Source organism: Brassica rapa, chromosome A04, assembly GCF_000309985.2.
Source record: "Brassica rapa cultivar Chiifu-401-42 chromosome A04, CAAS_Brap_v3.01, whole genome shotgun sequence".
Taxonomy (NCBI): Eukaryota; Viridiplantae; Streptophyta; class Magnoliopsida; order Brassicales; family Brassicaceae; genus Brassica; species Brassica rapa.
Genome location: NC_024798.2, coordinates 898901 through 914589, shown reverse-complemented (window position 1 = coordinate 914589; position 15689 = coordinate 898901). Strand labels below are relative to the sequence as shown.

Here is a 15689-nt window from a genome sequence, read left to right as displayed (position 1 = left end):
GAGGATGTTGGAGATTAAGATTCCACATTGAATTATGAAATGGACTTAAGTAATATATAAAGGGTTTGGACCACTACACTTATCTCCGATTGATTTTAAGTTAGAAGTCCTAGGAAACTTAACAATTTCACTCATTACTTATTATACAAAACAAACCAAGACTTACTATAATGCAAGAGTGGTAGTTTTATTCATTTTCTTCATAGTGCAAATATAAATTACAAAAGACTACCATTCGCAGGTTTCAGGACGGGGACTGCATAAAGTGGGTTGGCCTTATGCAAGCTAAGACCGAAGCTCTCGTCCATGTCCAAATCCTCAGGAAGGACACCATTTTGAAGCTTCCATTGAAAAGAATGAAGAAGAGAAGCAAGAATGAGAGATACTGTCTTCATAGCCAAAGACATTCCAGGACATATTCTTCTTCCAGCCCCAAACGGTATCAGCTCAAAATCTCTACCTTTCAAATCAATCTCTCGTCCCACCAAAAACCTCTCTGGCTCGAACTGCTCTGCGTTTTCCCAAATGCCCGAGTCTCGTCCTATAGCCCAAGCGTTTACCAGAACCTGAGCATTCTTAGGCACCAGAAACCCTAAAATCTCTGCATTTGACTCGGCTTTGTGTGGTCCCAGAAGTGGACCCGGTGGGTGCAAACGGAGAGTCTCTTTCACTAATGCTTGTAAATATGGAAGATCCGAGATGTGTGACTCCTGAACGACACCGTTTAGACCTACCACATCGTCCATCTCAGCTTGAGCTTTAGCCATTGTCTTAGGGTTGCGAAGTAGCTCAGCCATTGCCCATTCCACCGTGGTGGAGTTCGTATCAGTCCCTGCAAGAAACAAGTCCTGATACACACAAACAAATATAAGTACTAGCTAGGTTTACATGCAGATATTTCTATTGTCTTTTTCTTTTAAGTCAAACACCTATTTTATTATTCAAAACTTGATGTGGTTTGGATAAGTAAACCAGAACTAAACAATCAATATAACATAATTTCCTGTGGAAATATCTAGCACTACTGGCTAAAGAATCCGCTATTATCTTTTGAAAAAAATTAAAAAGTAACCTTGAAAGCAAAATGCAGTCACAAAGATGTATAAGATTTTAGGAATTGTATATAAATAGCCTTTTCGACGCACTTACAAATATAAAGTGTTTGATTTCGTTCACTTTGAGCTCGGGTCCATTTTCTTTGACTAAATCCATAAGTGAATCCAAGAGATCACTTTCATTCCTCGTTGTTTTCTCATTGTTCCGAGCATCGATGAACCCTTGAAAAACCTGAAACAACACATCTGAGCATACCTTCATCTCTTTCCGGATCCCTTGCAGATCAAGAAACCCTATAAGCGGAAAATAGTTGGCTAGGTTTGGTTTCCCAATGGTTTCCATTATACGAACCACCGATTCTTGGAGCTCCATGGAGATTTTTGAGTCATAACTACCCAAGTCTGTCGAAAATAGAGTGTTTGAAATTAGATTGAGCGATGTGACGAAGGAGGCACGAGCAATGTTGATGGACTCTCCTCTTTCGCATATTTCACTAATAAATGTTACAAGTTCATTCACTTTCTTCATGCGCACTGTCTTGGTAGCGTCGAGACATTGCGGAGAGAACATTTGAGTCGCCGATATCTTTCTCCATAACCTATGTGGAACATAATACTCATCCATCGTCAATCAGTATATAAACCATGCCAAGGCATTTTATCCAAATGGAAAAACTGAACCCGGAAAATGAACGGAAAATGAACCAAAACTTATAAGAATCTAAATGGCTTCTAGTTCTTTAAATCTGAAAACCAAAAACCAAAATACAATTTATAAACTAAAAATTACTCAAAACCCCTAATTACCCAAATATATTTGTATTCAAATTATATGAAATTATTTAAATTACCCGATAATTAAATCTAAGCAATTTGAATTATATGATATTTATCTAAATTCCCTGGTTATCAGGTATTTTTGTTTGAAATATCCAAAATTGCCTAAAAACTAAAACCAAACCAAATCCGATTTTTTTGGGTATTAGGTGTAATATTTTTACTCAACTGATATTAACAATCCCGAATGGTTTCTATATCCTTAAATCTGAAATAGACGAAAACCAGAACTGAACCGAAACTCAAATGACCAGAAAACCACACATACTAATTTAGGATAGACAACCCTTAAACGACCAAACTATTGTTACAAATGTATTCTATTACGATTTTATTTTTACTATAAGAAACCTGATAATGTATCATTATAGCTAAATTAATTACCATGTGAGATTCTTTTAAAAACAGACAAGTTGTTCATAATTTACCTCCAACGAGGGGATGTTGAAGGTAACCAGGCCATGGAGACATCTTGGTGGATGGATTGAATCGGGTCGAGGATTATTCGTCCAGACAGGACTTGATCATGTGTTTTAAGCACCTCTCTTGCGGCCTCCGGTGAGGAAATGATCACTGTGGTTAAACTTCCAAGCCTAAGACTCATGACGGGTCCATAAATTCTCGAGAGGTCGGCGAGTGAGCGATGTGGAGCTTTTCCTATTTGGAGAATGTTTCCAATGATAGGCCATCCTGGAGGTCCCGGAGGTAGTAAGGTTGATCTACGTTTGGATCTGACGGCGGCTAGGAGAATGAATGATAATAGGAAGCAAAAAATCAGGAACAGAGCCGCCTCCATTAGATATATCTAAGTCCGTTCGTCTCTTGTTCGCCACTTTCTGTTACTTTATCTATGGAGATGATATACAGCTAGTTGTCTAATCGTTTTGAACATTCTTCCACCACTTTCCTTCTAAATAGTCATGTTTGTTGACAAATAAAGAAAAAACAAAAATAGTTCTCTTTTTGTTTCTTCTAACAGAGCAGCAGCCTCCATTAACAGAGCCGCCTCCATTATCATAAATGCCAAGAAAACTAAAGCACAGTCAGTCGCATCACTACAAAAGTGAAGAAACAATATGTAAGGATATAAAGTTTGCTGGTCGATTTTCTTAAAGTAAGGGTGTGATTGTATAGTGACTATGTACAATGATTTCAAGATTCAACACCTTTCATTTCATCTTTTAACATTTTATTTTATGTCATTTTCTTTTTCTTCTATATTATCATTTAACACACTAGACTTTTGGTCGTTTGTTTTCATTCATATTTACAGATTTTTTTTTTTACATCAGTAGTGATATATATTACAAACATTAAGCATATTTTCAAAAGTGTATATGACTTATTTAAATACAGCAGTGTTATATTTTAGTTATTTGTCATCCAATTGATTGTTTCAAACCGTCAATTGTATTTACAGTTAATTATTATATTTTATTTTGTTGGATTTTTCGTTTGATTATTAGCCATGATAATATATGTAAAATTTGATAAACATGAAAATAATTTTCATGTCCAATGAATTTTGTAGTAAACTGTATGATAATGTATTATGTGTATAAATTTTCTACTTGCTTGGTTAATGTTCGCAATGTGGTAATGTGTGAAATGAAATGTGCCATAAACTATGATAGAAGTACGTAGTTTGTTATATAATTAAAGCGACTAATTGTGTTTGTAATATATAAATTAATATATTGTTTTGGCATAACCTATGCTTCAGAAACTAATTAACTCTTAGTGACACAAATTATGATATACCATGTAATTATAAGGTTAGTTTCAAAACATGTTCCTGTTTTAGTGGTATTTATCCTTTTTAAAAAGATATAGTAAGATTTTATTATATTACAATTTTAGAAAAATCTGTAGAATATTTTTTTTTTTTTAATTTTAAAAATATTTAAATATTTAGTTGAATTTGTAAAATTTAATGAGTCTCTTAGGTTTTATTATTAGCAAAAATACATGATATTTTAATTAAAAGTTATTGACTTTGGAAGAAATGGTCTAAAAATCATACAAAAAACATTCTTAAACTCCATTTTATAGAGATCAAATGTTACTCACATAGTAATAATATTATATTATTAAACAGGTTGAATTGTATCGAATCGGATAATTGATTATTCGGACGAAGCATATCGGATCACAATACTTCCAGAACCTCGAATATCCAATTCGTGCTCACACCTACATGTATGTGTATGTACAAAAATATATAAAAATGGTTGATAAAATTAAAAGACATTTTTGTTCAAAATAACACATGAAAGATAAAATTCTTAAAATAAAAATTAAGTAAAAATAAAATAGGCCTATACATTAGTGATTTTTTTGCAAATAGTCTTTTTATGTAGAACATTTGTGTAACACGTTGTATCCTTCATGTGAGTTTATATTGAAAAAACGTAAGATAATATATAGTGTGAATACATTTATGTAGAGTTTGGCAGAGAGCATGTGACACGTCAGCGTATGTCAACGTATTCATAATCGCTGTGAAGTTGCCAAGTAGCGAACATAATGTGAACACATTAAATTACAATGTTTCTCTTTTAATATATACTAGGTGGTATCCGCACCATGCGCGGAGTGAATAGATTAAATAGAGATTATAATTTTTAATCTATAAATATTATAAAGGTAAAAGTTATAATCACAAATATTTCATGTTATATAATGAAAGATTGAAGGACATTGTGCACGTTTATAGAAGAAAAGTTTTGATTTTTTTTAACTTGTTTAATAATGTTTCTCAGGTAAATCCTTCAAATTTCATGTGTGATTTTTAAGCCATGTGAATTTAAATAAATTTATAGTAACTTTCCTATATTAATCGAAATCAAAATGTGTTTGCATATATCAGTTTTCTATTTTTTGGCTATTGCATAAATTACGGTCAAATTTAAATTAGCGAAAGAAATCAATTAAATTAGTAAGTTATTTTCATTAATTTAGCGATTCGATTATTCAAAAGTTATATAATTCAAGTAAATAAATAGGGAATCAATCGAAGAATTTAAATTCAAGTAAATAAATAGGAAACCAAGCCAAGCATTTAAATAACTTGCGGACTAAATAGAGATTAAAACTTTTAATCTATAAATATTAGAAAGGCAAAATTTATAGTCACAAATATTTCATGTTATATAACGAAAGATTAAAGGACATTGTACATGTTTATAGAAGATACGCTTTGATTTTTTTTTTAAAAAATTTGTGTAATTGGTTAGGTGTAATTGAAGTAAATTTTGTGGAAGTAAATCTATATGAGTAATTTAAAACTTGTGTAATTGGTTAGATTTTTTAATTTTTTTTTAAAAAAACTTGTTTAATAATGTTTCTCAAGTAAATCCCTAAAATTTCGCGTGTAATTTTTAATTAGCCATGAAAATTTAAAATAAATTTATAGTAACTTTCCTATATTAACCGAAACCAAAATGCGTTATGAAGATTGCATATATCAGTTTCCAATTTTTTGGCTATTGCATAAATTACGGTCAAATTTAAATTAGCAAAAAGAATCAATTAAATATAGAAATCAAGATCTATTGGATTTGATATTCAAATGCCATCAAAACCGTAATTATTTAATATATTGGGTTGATTCTCTACTTATTTACTGAAATTTAAATTTTTGGGTTGATTCTCTATTTATTTACTTGAATTATGTAACTTTTGAATAATCGAATCATTGATATTAATGGAAATAATTTACTCATTCCTAAAAAAATTATAGAAGTAGAATTTGCATATTCATATAAAAGTAGATACAAGGTAAATATATTCTTTTGATTTATAATATAAAACGTTTAATACCAAAAATTCATGGATTAATATGCACAAAAAATTAATGAATATGTTGTCTCCGATATATGTTGCTCTTCCTATATAAATATGCATGCATACAAAACTCATGTTATAGTTTGGTTTTTCATATAAACGTAGAAGTTACATATTCATATAGATGCAGCTACAAAGTAAATATAGTTTTTAGATTTATAATATAAAACGTTAAATACTAAAATATAAAATACATGGATTAATTTTCTAGCCTTTCATATAGACATATAAGTTGCATATTCATATGATTTGTTTCTAAAAACAATACTTTCCTAGTCTGTACGTCGTAATAACACCATTTGTTGTAATGTAACAAACTTTCCTTAAAAGTTTAATGTGTAAGATATATGAAATAATGTTCAACTAGGTGATACCCGCGCCCTGCGCGGAGTGAATAGATTAAAAGAAATTATAACTTTTAATCTATAGGTATTAGAAATGTAAAAGTCCTAGTCACAAGATTACATGTTATATAATGAGTTGAGACCCACTATAAGTGTTTTGCTTGCGAGATAGAATTTGTAATGAAGGTTTGGAAAGAAAGAATGTGATGAGTAGATGTGCTCAAAATAACCAAAACTTACGCTCTAAGATTATCGCCCAAATTACCTTAACAGACCATATACCCTATTGATCACATAATTTACTTCACATACAGCCACGGATCATGCAAATTCAGTAATGGAAAGAAAAATAATTTAAAGATTTGATAAAGTTAAGGACACAATGATTCAATCGATGCTATCGTTTAAAACGTATATAATGAATCGACCACAACTCTTTTAAAAAGAATATAGTATCATGCCTCATTCTTAATCGATAATTAATATTCAATATGTCATATATATTCCTTAACAAATACACAAAATTAAAGGATGTTCAAATTAAAAATTCATATATGGCAATGGTAATTTACGTCTCTTTATTGCTCATAAATTAACCACTATAATTTAGGCAAAATGTATTTATGAAAATGGGTATGAAATATTACCAAATGGCCAACAATTTTCCAAGGTTATATACGTGAAGATCTAATATACCATATACATATATGACTGGGCCAACCTTTAATTTAAATTAATATAAAGAACTCTTCTGATTTACAGTACGACCATATCAATTATATAATATAATTATTTTGTATATATTTATATACATAATATAATTATTTTTGTAGACAATACGATCATATCAACTATAGAATATTAATATTTTGTATTTATATTTATATAACTATTATATAATTATTTTTGCTATATAGTACGACTATATCAACTATATAATATAATTATTTTGTATATATTTATAAAACTATATAACTATATAACTTAGTTTATATCAAGGCGGCTTATGTGGACATTGTAAACATGTTCTATCTAAGTTTAATATACAAACATAACCATGATAAAAAAATCGTTGATGCAACTAATGATTACAAAGATTTTATAAGGTAGGCTTATAACAATGGCAATACAAGTAATTATTCTAGTAAAAGAATGACTTTTAGTTAAAGGGTGTGAGAAGAGCTCTTGTGATGACACGTAGGAAATGGCATTTTGGTTAATAACACATGAGTGCAAGGTTAATTTATAGGAATGCTCCTCTTTTAATATAAAAGGGATGGCATTACATGTAATTTATCTAGGCAATGAAGGCTTTTTTTTTTAAATGGTGTGAGGAGAACTCTCATGATGATACCTAAGTAATGGCAATTATGTTAATCACACATGAGAATGAGGTTAATTAATAAAAATTCTCCTGAAATAATAAGAAAGAGATAAGAGATGATATATAATACCTAACTAATGTCATAGTTTACTACTAGTGCACATAGATTTAAATTATTTCTAAAATCAACGAGCTCTCTAATTTGATCTGGACAGAAAATTATATAGACTTCAGCCCATATAATATCACTTGTTGATCCCAGTTTACGTACTGGTTTTCTGAAAACTATCCTAACTCATTTCTTATTTGAAAAGTAAAAATTGGTAGGCCTGTTGAGTTAAGAAAAAATGATTGATTGTGACTGTAGTTGTGAATCACAGTTTTAGAATATTACATGATATATTTAGCTCCTTTTGATAACGAGCTTAATTTCTAATTCATTTTTTTAGTAACATCAATATTATTAAGGGACAATTAGTGTAATATACCCAACAAAGATCCAAATTAGCTAAATACTTATGATGTGATTAAACCCAAAAAAGTGTAACTTTTTGATATTGTGCGGACAAAAATGCCCTCATGCTTTATCGAAAACATATAACTCTAGATCTATCAGCTAAATATTTACATAGCAGGTAACAATCTACATACCAACTAACATATCAACTAATAATTTCAGTATCATCTAACAATCTATGTATCAAACAAATGTATCGACTAACAAATCATATATCAGTTAATGAAACTATTAACAATTAATTAGTTATCTTTCAAATAGCCTCAAATCTGTTTGTAACAGCTAACATTTCATGTATCCATTAAGAATCCATTAAAATCTAAGTAATAGCAAGTAAGTAATAAAATAACTACTAACGTATATATTATCTAAATAAAAGAATGTAGATTTCAAGATTAGCATTAGAATTGGGGTGAGATAATAAGATTAGCATTATGAGTGTCAAAAGAATCAGAATAAAAAAATAAAGATTTGTGTTGAATTAAAAGATGATTTGAAAAACCTGTACGAGAGATAAAGAGATTAGAACACATAAAATGGAGAAGAGAGAGATCTAGAGATAAAGGTATTATAGTCATAAAAAATATTAAAAAGAAACAAGGGTATATGGAAGATTAGCTGATTGTTTAGGTGCATTCTTACCAATTTCTCTATTATTAAAAGAGAAGTACAAAATAGAAATACCCCTTAGTTTTACCACTTATTTACATTAGAAAGCCATTAAGATATTTATTGAACATATAATTAAACATGCTTGTCTTTTCCTAATTTAAATAATAGATTTAAGCATTTAATGTCCTTCCAAAATTTAAATAATATATTTCCTTTATCAAATCATAACCAAAATAAAATTTCTTAATATATTTTGTATTAACATATTTAATATTTTTAATATTTATAAGTAATAAATCATAAAATTAAAAATCACACATCATAATCAATTTATATAACATATAAATAAAATATAAATAAAATATAAAATAGTTTATTCATATATTAGTATAATGCTTTCATAATATAAGTCCAATTAGTTATAAATATTGGATTTGTTTATATTATACATTGTGATATAATAGACGATTAAAATCACAAAATATAATTATTCAAAGTAATAAATAAAATTGTTATGTTTAAAAATGTTATATTAAAAATTGTGTAATACATTTTAATTTACTTATATATATATATATATATATATATATATATATATTACCATTAGTACAAAAAAAATTAAAGTGAAACCAAATATTTATACGGTCACGGGTTAAGCTCTAGAAATAAATAACAACAGCAAATATTAATTTTCAATATAAATTTATGTTTCAATATTACAAATGAATCATTTAATATAAACAAAAAAAAAACTAAGAACATAAAATAAATACCCGTCCGGTCGGGCGGGTCACGGTCTAGTGACTATTTAAAACATATTGCATTTATGAATTCAAAGAACTAATTATTTGATTTACATTAAAACTTAATCATTATATTAAAATATTAATATTTTACTTTCAAGAAACTCTGTTTTAGTAAACTACCGATAAGGTTGCTCTAACAATTTGCTAGTAGTTTATTCACACATTTGAAATCAAAATATCTCGTTATTTAGGGTACAAAAGAAACCAAGATTTACTATACAAGAGTGGTAGTTTTATTTATTTTCTTTATACTGCGAATATAAATTACATAAGACTAACCATTCGCACGTTTCTTGACGGGGACTGCATAAAGTGGATTGGTCTTATGCAAAGTAAGACCAAAGCTCTCGTCCATGTCCAAACCCTCAGGAAGGACACCGTTTTGAAGCTTCCAATGAAAAGAATGAAGAAGAGAAGCAAGAATGAGAGGTACTGTCTTCATAGCTACAGACATTCCAGGGCATATTCTTCGTCCAGCCCCAAACGGTATCAGCTCAAAATCTCTACCTTTCACATCAATTTCTCGTCCTGACAAAAATCTCTCTGGCTCAAACCGCTCTGCGTTTTCCCAAATGCTTGAGTCTCGTCCTATATACCAAACGTTAACCAAGACTTGAGCATTCTTAGGCACGAGAAACCCCAAAACCTCTACATTTGTCTCGGCTTTGTGTGGGGCTAAAAGTGGACCCGGTGGGTGCAAACGTAGAGTCTCTTTCACTACTGCTTGTAAATATGGAAGATCAGAGATGTCTGACTCCTGAACAACACCATTTGGACCTACCACATCGTCCATCTCGGCTTGAGCTTTAGCCATTGTCTTAGGGTTGCGAAGTAGCTCAGCCATTGCCCATTCCACCACGGTGGAGTTCGTATCAGTCCCTCCAAGAAACATGTCCTGAGACATACATGACACATATGTACATATATAAGTACTATATAGCTAGGTTACATGGCTCGAATTATTATTTCAAAATGCAAATATTTCTATAATCTTTTGAAAAATAAAAGCAACAATGGAAGCATATATAACAGTCACAAAGATGTATAATATTATATGAATTGTATATATATAAATAGCACTCACGTAGAGAAAGTGTTTGATATCGTTCACGTTGAGCTCGGATCCATTTTCTTTGACTAAATTCATAAGCGAATCCAAGAGATCGATTTCATTCTGAGATGATTTCTCATTCTTCCGAGCATCGATGAACCCTTGAAAAACCGTAAACAATATATCTGAGCATACCTTCATCTCTTTCCGGATACCTTGCATATCAAGAAACCCTATAAGCGGAAAGTAGTTGGCTAGGTTTGGTTTCCCGATGGTTTCCATTATACGAACCACCGATTCTTGGAGTTCCATGGAGGTTCTTGGGTCATAACTACCCAAGTCGGTCGAAAAGAAAGTGTTTGAGATTATATTGAGTGATGTGACGAAGGAGGCACGAGCAATGTCGACAGACTCTCCTCTTTCGCATATTTCCCTCATAAAGGTTACAAGTTCATTCACTTTCTTCATACGCACCGACTTGGTGGCGTCGAGACACTGCAGGGAGAACATGTGAGTCGCCGATATCTTCCTCCATAACCTATGTGGAACATCGTGAATCAGTAAATAAACTAGGCCAAGGCATTTTATCCAAATGGAAAAACTGAACTGGAAAAACAAATGGAAACTGAACCGAAACTAATAAAAATTCAATGGTTTCTAATTCTCTAGATCCGAAAACCGAAAACTAAAATACAATTTATAAACTAAAAATTACTCAAACACCTAAATTGCCAAAATATTTGTATCTGAATTATATGAAATTGTCTTAATTACCTGATATTTAAATCTGAGCAATTTGAACGATTTGATATTTTTTCTAAAACCTCGGAGTTATTTGATTTTTTTTTAACTATCCAAAATTACCCAAAAAGCTCGAACCAAAGCGAATCAGATTTTTTGGATAAAGTCAGTTCTTAGTATTTTTTAACCGAACTAAAATTTAACCAAATTTTATAAAAATCTCGAACGGTTCCTTAATTTTAAATCTGCAAAAAGACGAAATTAAAAAGTTATAGGAACCGAACAGAACCTGAATGACCAGGAAACCTAACATATACGAGTTTGGGATAGACAACCCTCAAACGACCAAACTATTGTTACAAAGATGTTCTATTGCAATTTTATTCTTACTATGAGAAACATGAAAATGGATTAATATAGCCAAATTATTTAACCATGTGAAATTCCAATAAAACAAACAAGTTGCCTATAATTTACCTCCAACGAGGGGATGTCGAAGGTAGCCAGGCCATGGAGACATCTTGGTGGTCGATAGAACGAATGGGGTCAAGGATGATTCGTCCAGACAGGACTTGGTCATGTGTTTTAAGCACCTCTCTTGCAGCCTCTGGTGAGGAAATTATCACTGTGGTTAAACTTCCAAATCTAAGACTCATGACTGAGCCATAAATTCTCGAGAGGTCGGCAAGTGAGCGATGTGGAGCCTTTCCGATTTGAAAAATGTTTCCAATGATAGGCCATCCCGGAGGTCCCGGAGGCAGTGCGGTGGATCTCCGTTGGGATCTGACGGCGGCGGCTAGGAGAATGAATGATAATATGAAGCAAATGATCAGGAACAGAGCCGCCTCCATTAGATATTTCCAAGTCCGTTACGTCTATTCTAAGCCACTTTGTTATACTTATCTATGGAGATGATATAAAGCTAGCTGTCTAATCGTTTTGAACATTCTTCCACCACTTTCCTTCTAAATAGTTACGTTTGTTGACAAATAAAGAAAAAAAAACAAAAATAAGTTTCTTTTTCTATTCAGGAAAACTATCATATATACCAAGAAACAATATGTAAGTATACAAAGTTTGCTGGTAAAAGAAAATGTAATTGTTATATTATATAGAATATGAACTATTTGTGATTCATATAATGGCTTTGATTGGTGACATGTGGTAAACTTGATTAAGTTTGATTTGTGATTGTAACTCAAAAATGTTACCAATCATGCATTAATTTTTTTTTTTTTTGATTTTAAGTTTGATTTAACATGTATTGTACTTGAGGTATCATTTTGACTTAGATCCTTTGTAAAATTGCTAAATCAAAACTTAAACCAACATCAACCAAATTTCCATGTATTAGAAGTTGATTTACAAATTTAATTACTTTTTTTTGTTTAAAAAATAAAAAAGAAAATAATGATTTTTGAAAACTTACGTGTGCCAAGTTGAGTCCACCTAATTTTGAGCTGGTCAAAGATTTTTATAATCTTTTTTGTTCCTATTTTTTGAATTATTCAAAATTTTAACTAATTATTAAACAAAATCTTAAGCGTTAATATGATATAATAATTCAAAAATACCAATTATAAAATTATATATATATATGACCCTAAGTTAGTGTGGATCACGCACTTTCAAAACCTAAAAAGCTTAAGGTATGTTTTTTCTGTCTTCTTCTTTTGCTTGCAAAAGTTATTTTCATTTTTTACTTGCAAAAACTAATAAGCTTGACGTCTGTGTTCTATCTTCTTCTTCGTCTTTACTTCCAAAAGATATATTTTTTTTTCTTGAAGAAACCAATAAGCTTATGTTCAGTTTTTCTGTCTTCTTCATGTGAAAATCATATTTTCATTTTTTTACTTGCATTAGCTTTATAGATCGTTTTAAATAATAGAGTACCTTTTTATGTTTACTAATTTTTTTTTTTTTTGGACGAAGATGTCTAATAATGAAAATGTTGATGATGCTGGTGTTGGCGCTGATGACGGCGGTGGAACTACACGTCGTAAGGTGAACTTTATAATTGATATGTCAAAATTTTAACTTATATGAAGTTATAGTATTTTAATAATTTTAACATAACTATAGAAACAAAAACAAATTATATGGGAAGATGAGCATGTTGGGGTATTCTTGGAGATTCTCGATATTGAGTTGGCTAAAATTAGATACAGACAAAAGTTATCGAAAGAGGTAGGGAGAGAGCGTATTTGTAAAGAGTTTTTGGAGAAAACTGGTATAAGCCTTTCTTGGGAGCCTTTCAAAAGCAAATACGATATATTGAGAAATATGTATGGATCGTATAAAAGGCTCAAGAATTTTACTGGAGTTTCAGCAGATGACAATACCGGTTTGATCACAAAATTACAGATGCTGATTTTGAAGATAGAGATAGCAGTGGTCAAGCACAACAAAGACGACGGATTGAAGAAGAAGAGCTTAGTAGACTTGAAGAAGAAGAAATAACAACTGATGGTCAATACATGAACAACATACGAGATGAGATTGCAAACATGATTTGGAATGAACATTTATAAAAAAAAAAATATTTTATTGGATTTTTAAATTTAAAGGTCATTTTATAATTATTGTTATTTCATTTTTTTATTATTTATATTAGAATAAATATTATTATTCGATTATAATATTTAGAAATAATATATATTGAAAATTATTTTTCAAATTTAATACTTATTTAAAACATTTTTAAATATTTAATGGTTTATTTGTTTTTAATAAATATATCACTATTAATATGTTTATATATTCATTTATTTTATTAAGAAATTCATACTGCAACTTATACATCAAAAAAGTTACCAGTCAATAGTTTTTAAAAAATGATTACTCTTATTTTTACTGCGAACTTACCACATAAACTTACAGTTTATACCACATAATTTTTACTGCAACTTACATCGAATTACAAATCATACTGCAACTCGGCTTTAATACTACATGTCACCAGTCGGAGCCAATATCTCGAGCTGCTTAGAGTAAGATAATTTATCAATTGGTCTATCAGGGATTTAGTATGGAGATAATAAAAACCAGAATCAATACTATTAAAACAGAAGACCCTTTTTTGAGGTACCCTCCTATTTCAACAATATTTACAAGACATTGCCACTGGAATATTTTTAAATCTATATTTTTTTGTTATAAATATATTCATCGTGATCTTTTTTGTGGTATTAAATGGTGGGACCCGCCCCTCTATCATTTAGGATACAAAATGTTTTTGAAAACAAATTGGATTTTCTATTGTTCTCTTCGATTCTTCTGTTCTTCAGACTCTTCTTCGTCCCAGCCTGCTAAAAATATGCGACATTTTTTTTTGAACAAATATATGCAACATTTTCCGAAACAAAATTATTCTCAACAAACATGAATCATAATTTATCTGCACATTTCTAGACATCGAACATGAATCATATTATGTTATTATATTATGTTTTCATATGTCAATCATTTAAAATTGTCATAACTTTATCATTTTCTAATAGGGAAATAATATATTTTGTTTAACCTAAATATACTAATAAGTAATAATCATTGACCAATATCTCACATATATCGATCAATATGTATGAAAAATACCTAACAATATATTCTCATATATTTTTACAAAAAAAAAAAAAATTCTCATATTCCATATTTCCATGTCAAATCTTGACCACAGTTTTTTTTTTTTCAACAAAGAAGCAACCACAGTTTAAAAAGTGCTTTTTTTTTTTACAAATACATCCTACATTTATGGCAATTTTAATTTAAGAGGATAGTTTTTTAATAATCCCAAATTTATTTATGAATATTCCTAATCGTAACTAATGTACCTTATTGTACTCAAAAATCGGCATTGGAAATAGTTAAACTTATTTTAACAACAAATAATTTAATTCCTAATCTTCAAGAAAAAAATATTTTAGTTTCTAATCTTACGCTCAAGAATATCGTAACTATATCGATTATTCGAATGTATAAACCTTAAACCTGCAAATCATATGAATATAGTCATCACCATCTCCACAATTCAACTAAAAAAAATAAGCTTAAACGTGAAGATCCTACAGCTCAAACCTGAAAACACAGCCGTTGAGACCATTCACATGTCTGTATTGAGAATGTTCTTCTATTTTTGTTTTGTTTGCTTAGAATTGTTTACTTTTACTTTAAACGCAAGAGTACGAAGCAGTCTTCGGTAAGGAAGAGAGACTAAGGAAAGAAGGTAAATAAGCTTTGGCGAAACAAAGGACATTACTGGAGAAGACTAAACAAGAAAGGGACGAGGCTCTTAGCATCATTCTGCAAGGAAAAAATGATAAACAATGAGGAACTTGGACGCAAAGTTGAAACTGAAGAGATGTTGAGGAAGGAGAAATAAGAACACTGAATGTTCTAATGTCAGACGAGTGGTTGAATTTTATATTGATTTTATAAATTAGGGATGCAGTTGTAAAATGAACAACTGAGAGAGGAAAGAGCTGGAGGAATCAGTGAAGAAACAAGAGGAAGAGCTTGAGAAGACAAAGAAGGAGAAGGAAAAAGAGCTGCTTAATAAG

The 15689-nt window shown here is 30.2% G+C and overlaps 2 protein-coding genes across 2 annotated transcripts; both read right to left on the bottom strand.

The window, feature by feature from the left end:
• Window positions 1–113: 113 nt before the first annotated feature.
• LOC103862851 (cytochrome P450 76C4-like) lies at window positions 114–8769 on the bottom strand. The gene is made up of 3 exons (XM_009140556.3): window positions 2321–8769; window positions 1150–1654; window positions 114–848 (listed from the first exon to the last, which is right to left on the bottom strand). The coding sequence occupies exons 1-3, from the start codon at window positions 2686–2688 to the stop codon at window positions 219–221; spliced, it is 1503 nt and encodes a 500-aa protein (XP_009138804.1). The 5' UTR covers window positions 2689–8769; the 3' UTR covers window positions 114–218.
• Window positions 8770–9464: 695 nt separating this feature from the next.
• Window positions 9465–15491, bottom strand: LOC103862850 (cytochrome P450 76C4). The gene is made up of 3 exons (XM_009140555.3): window positions 11611–15491; window positions 10426–10930; window positions 9465–10236 (listed from the first exon to the last, which is right to left on the bottom strand). The coding sequence occupies exons 1-3, from the start codon at window positions 11982–11984 to the stop codon at window positions 9616–9618; spliced, it is 1500 nt and encodes a 499-aa protein (XP_009138803.1). The 5' UTR covers window positions 11985–15491; the 3' UTR covers window positions 9465–9615.
• Window positions 15492–15689: the final 198 nt, after the last annotated feature.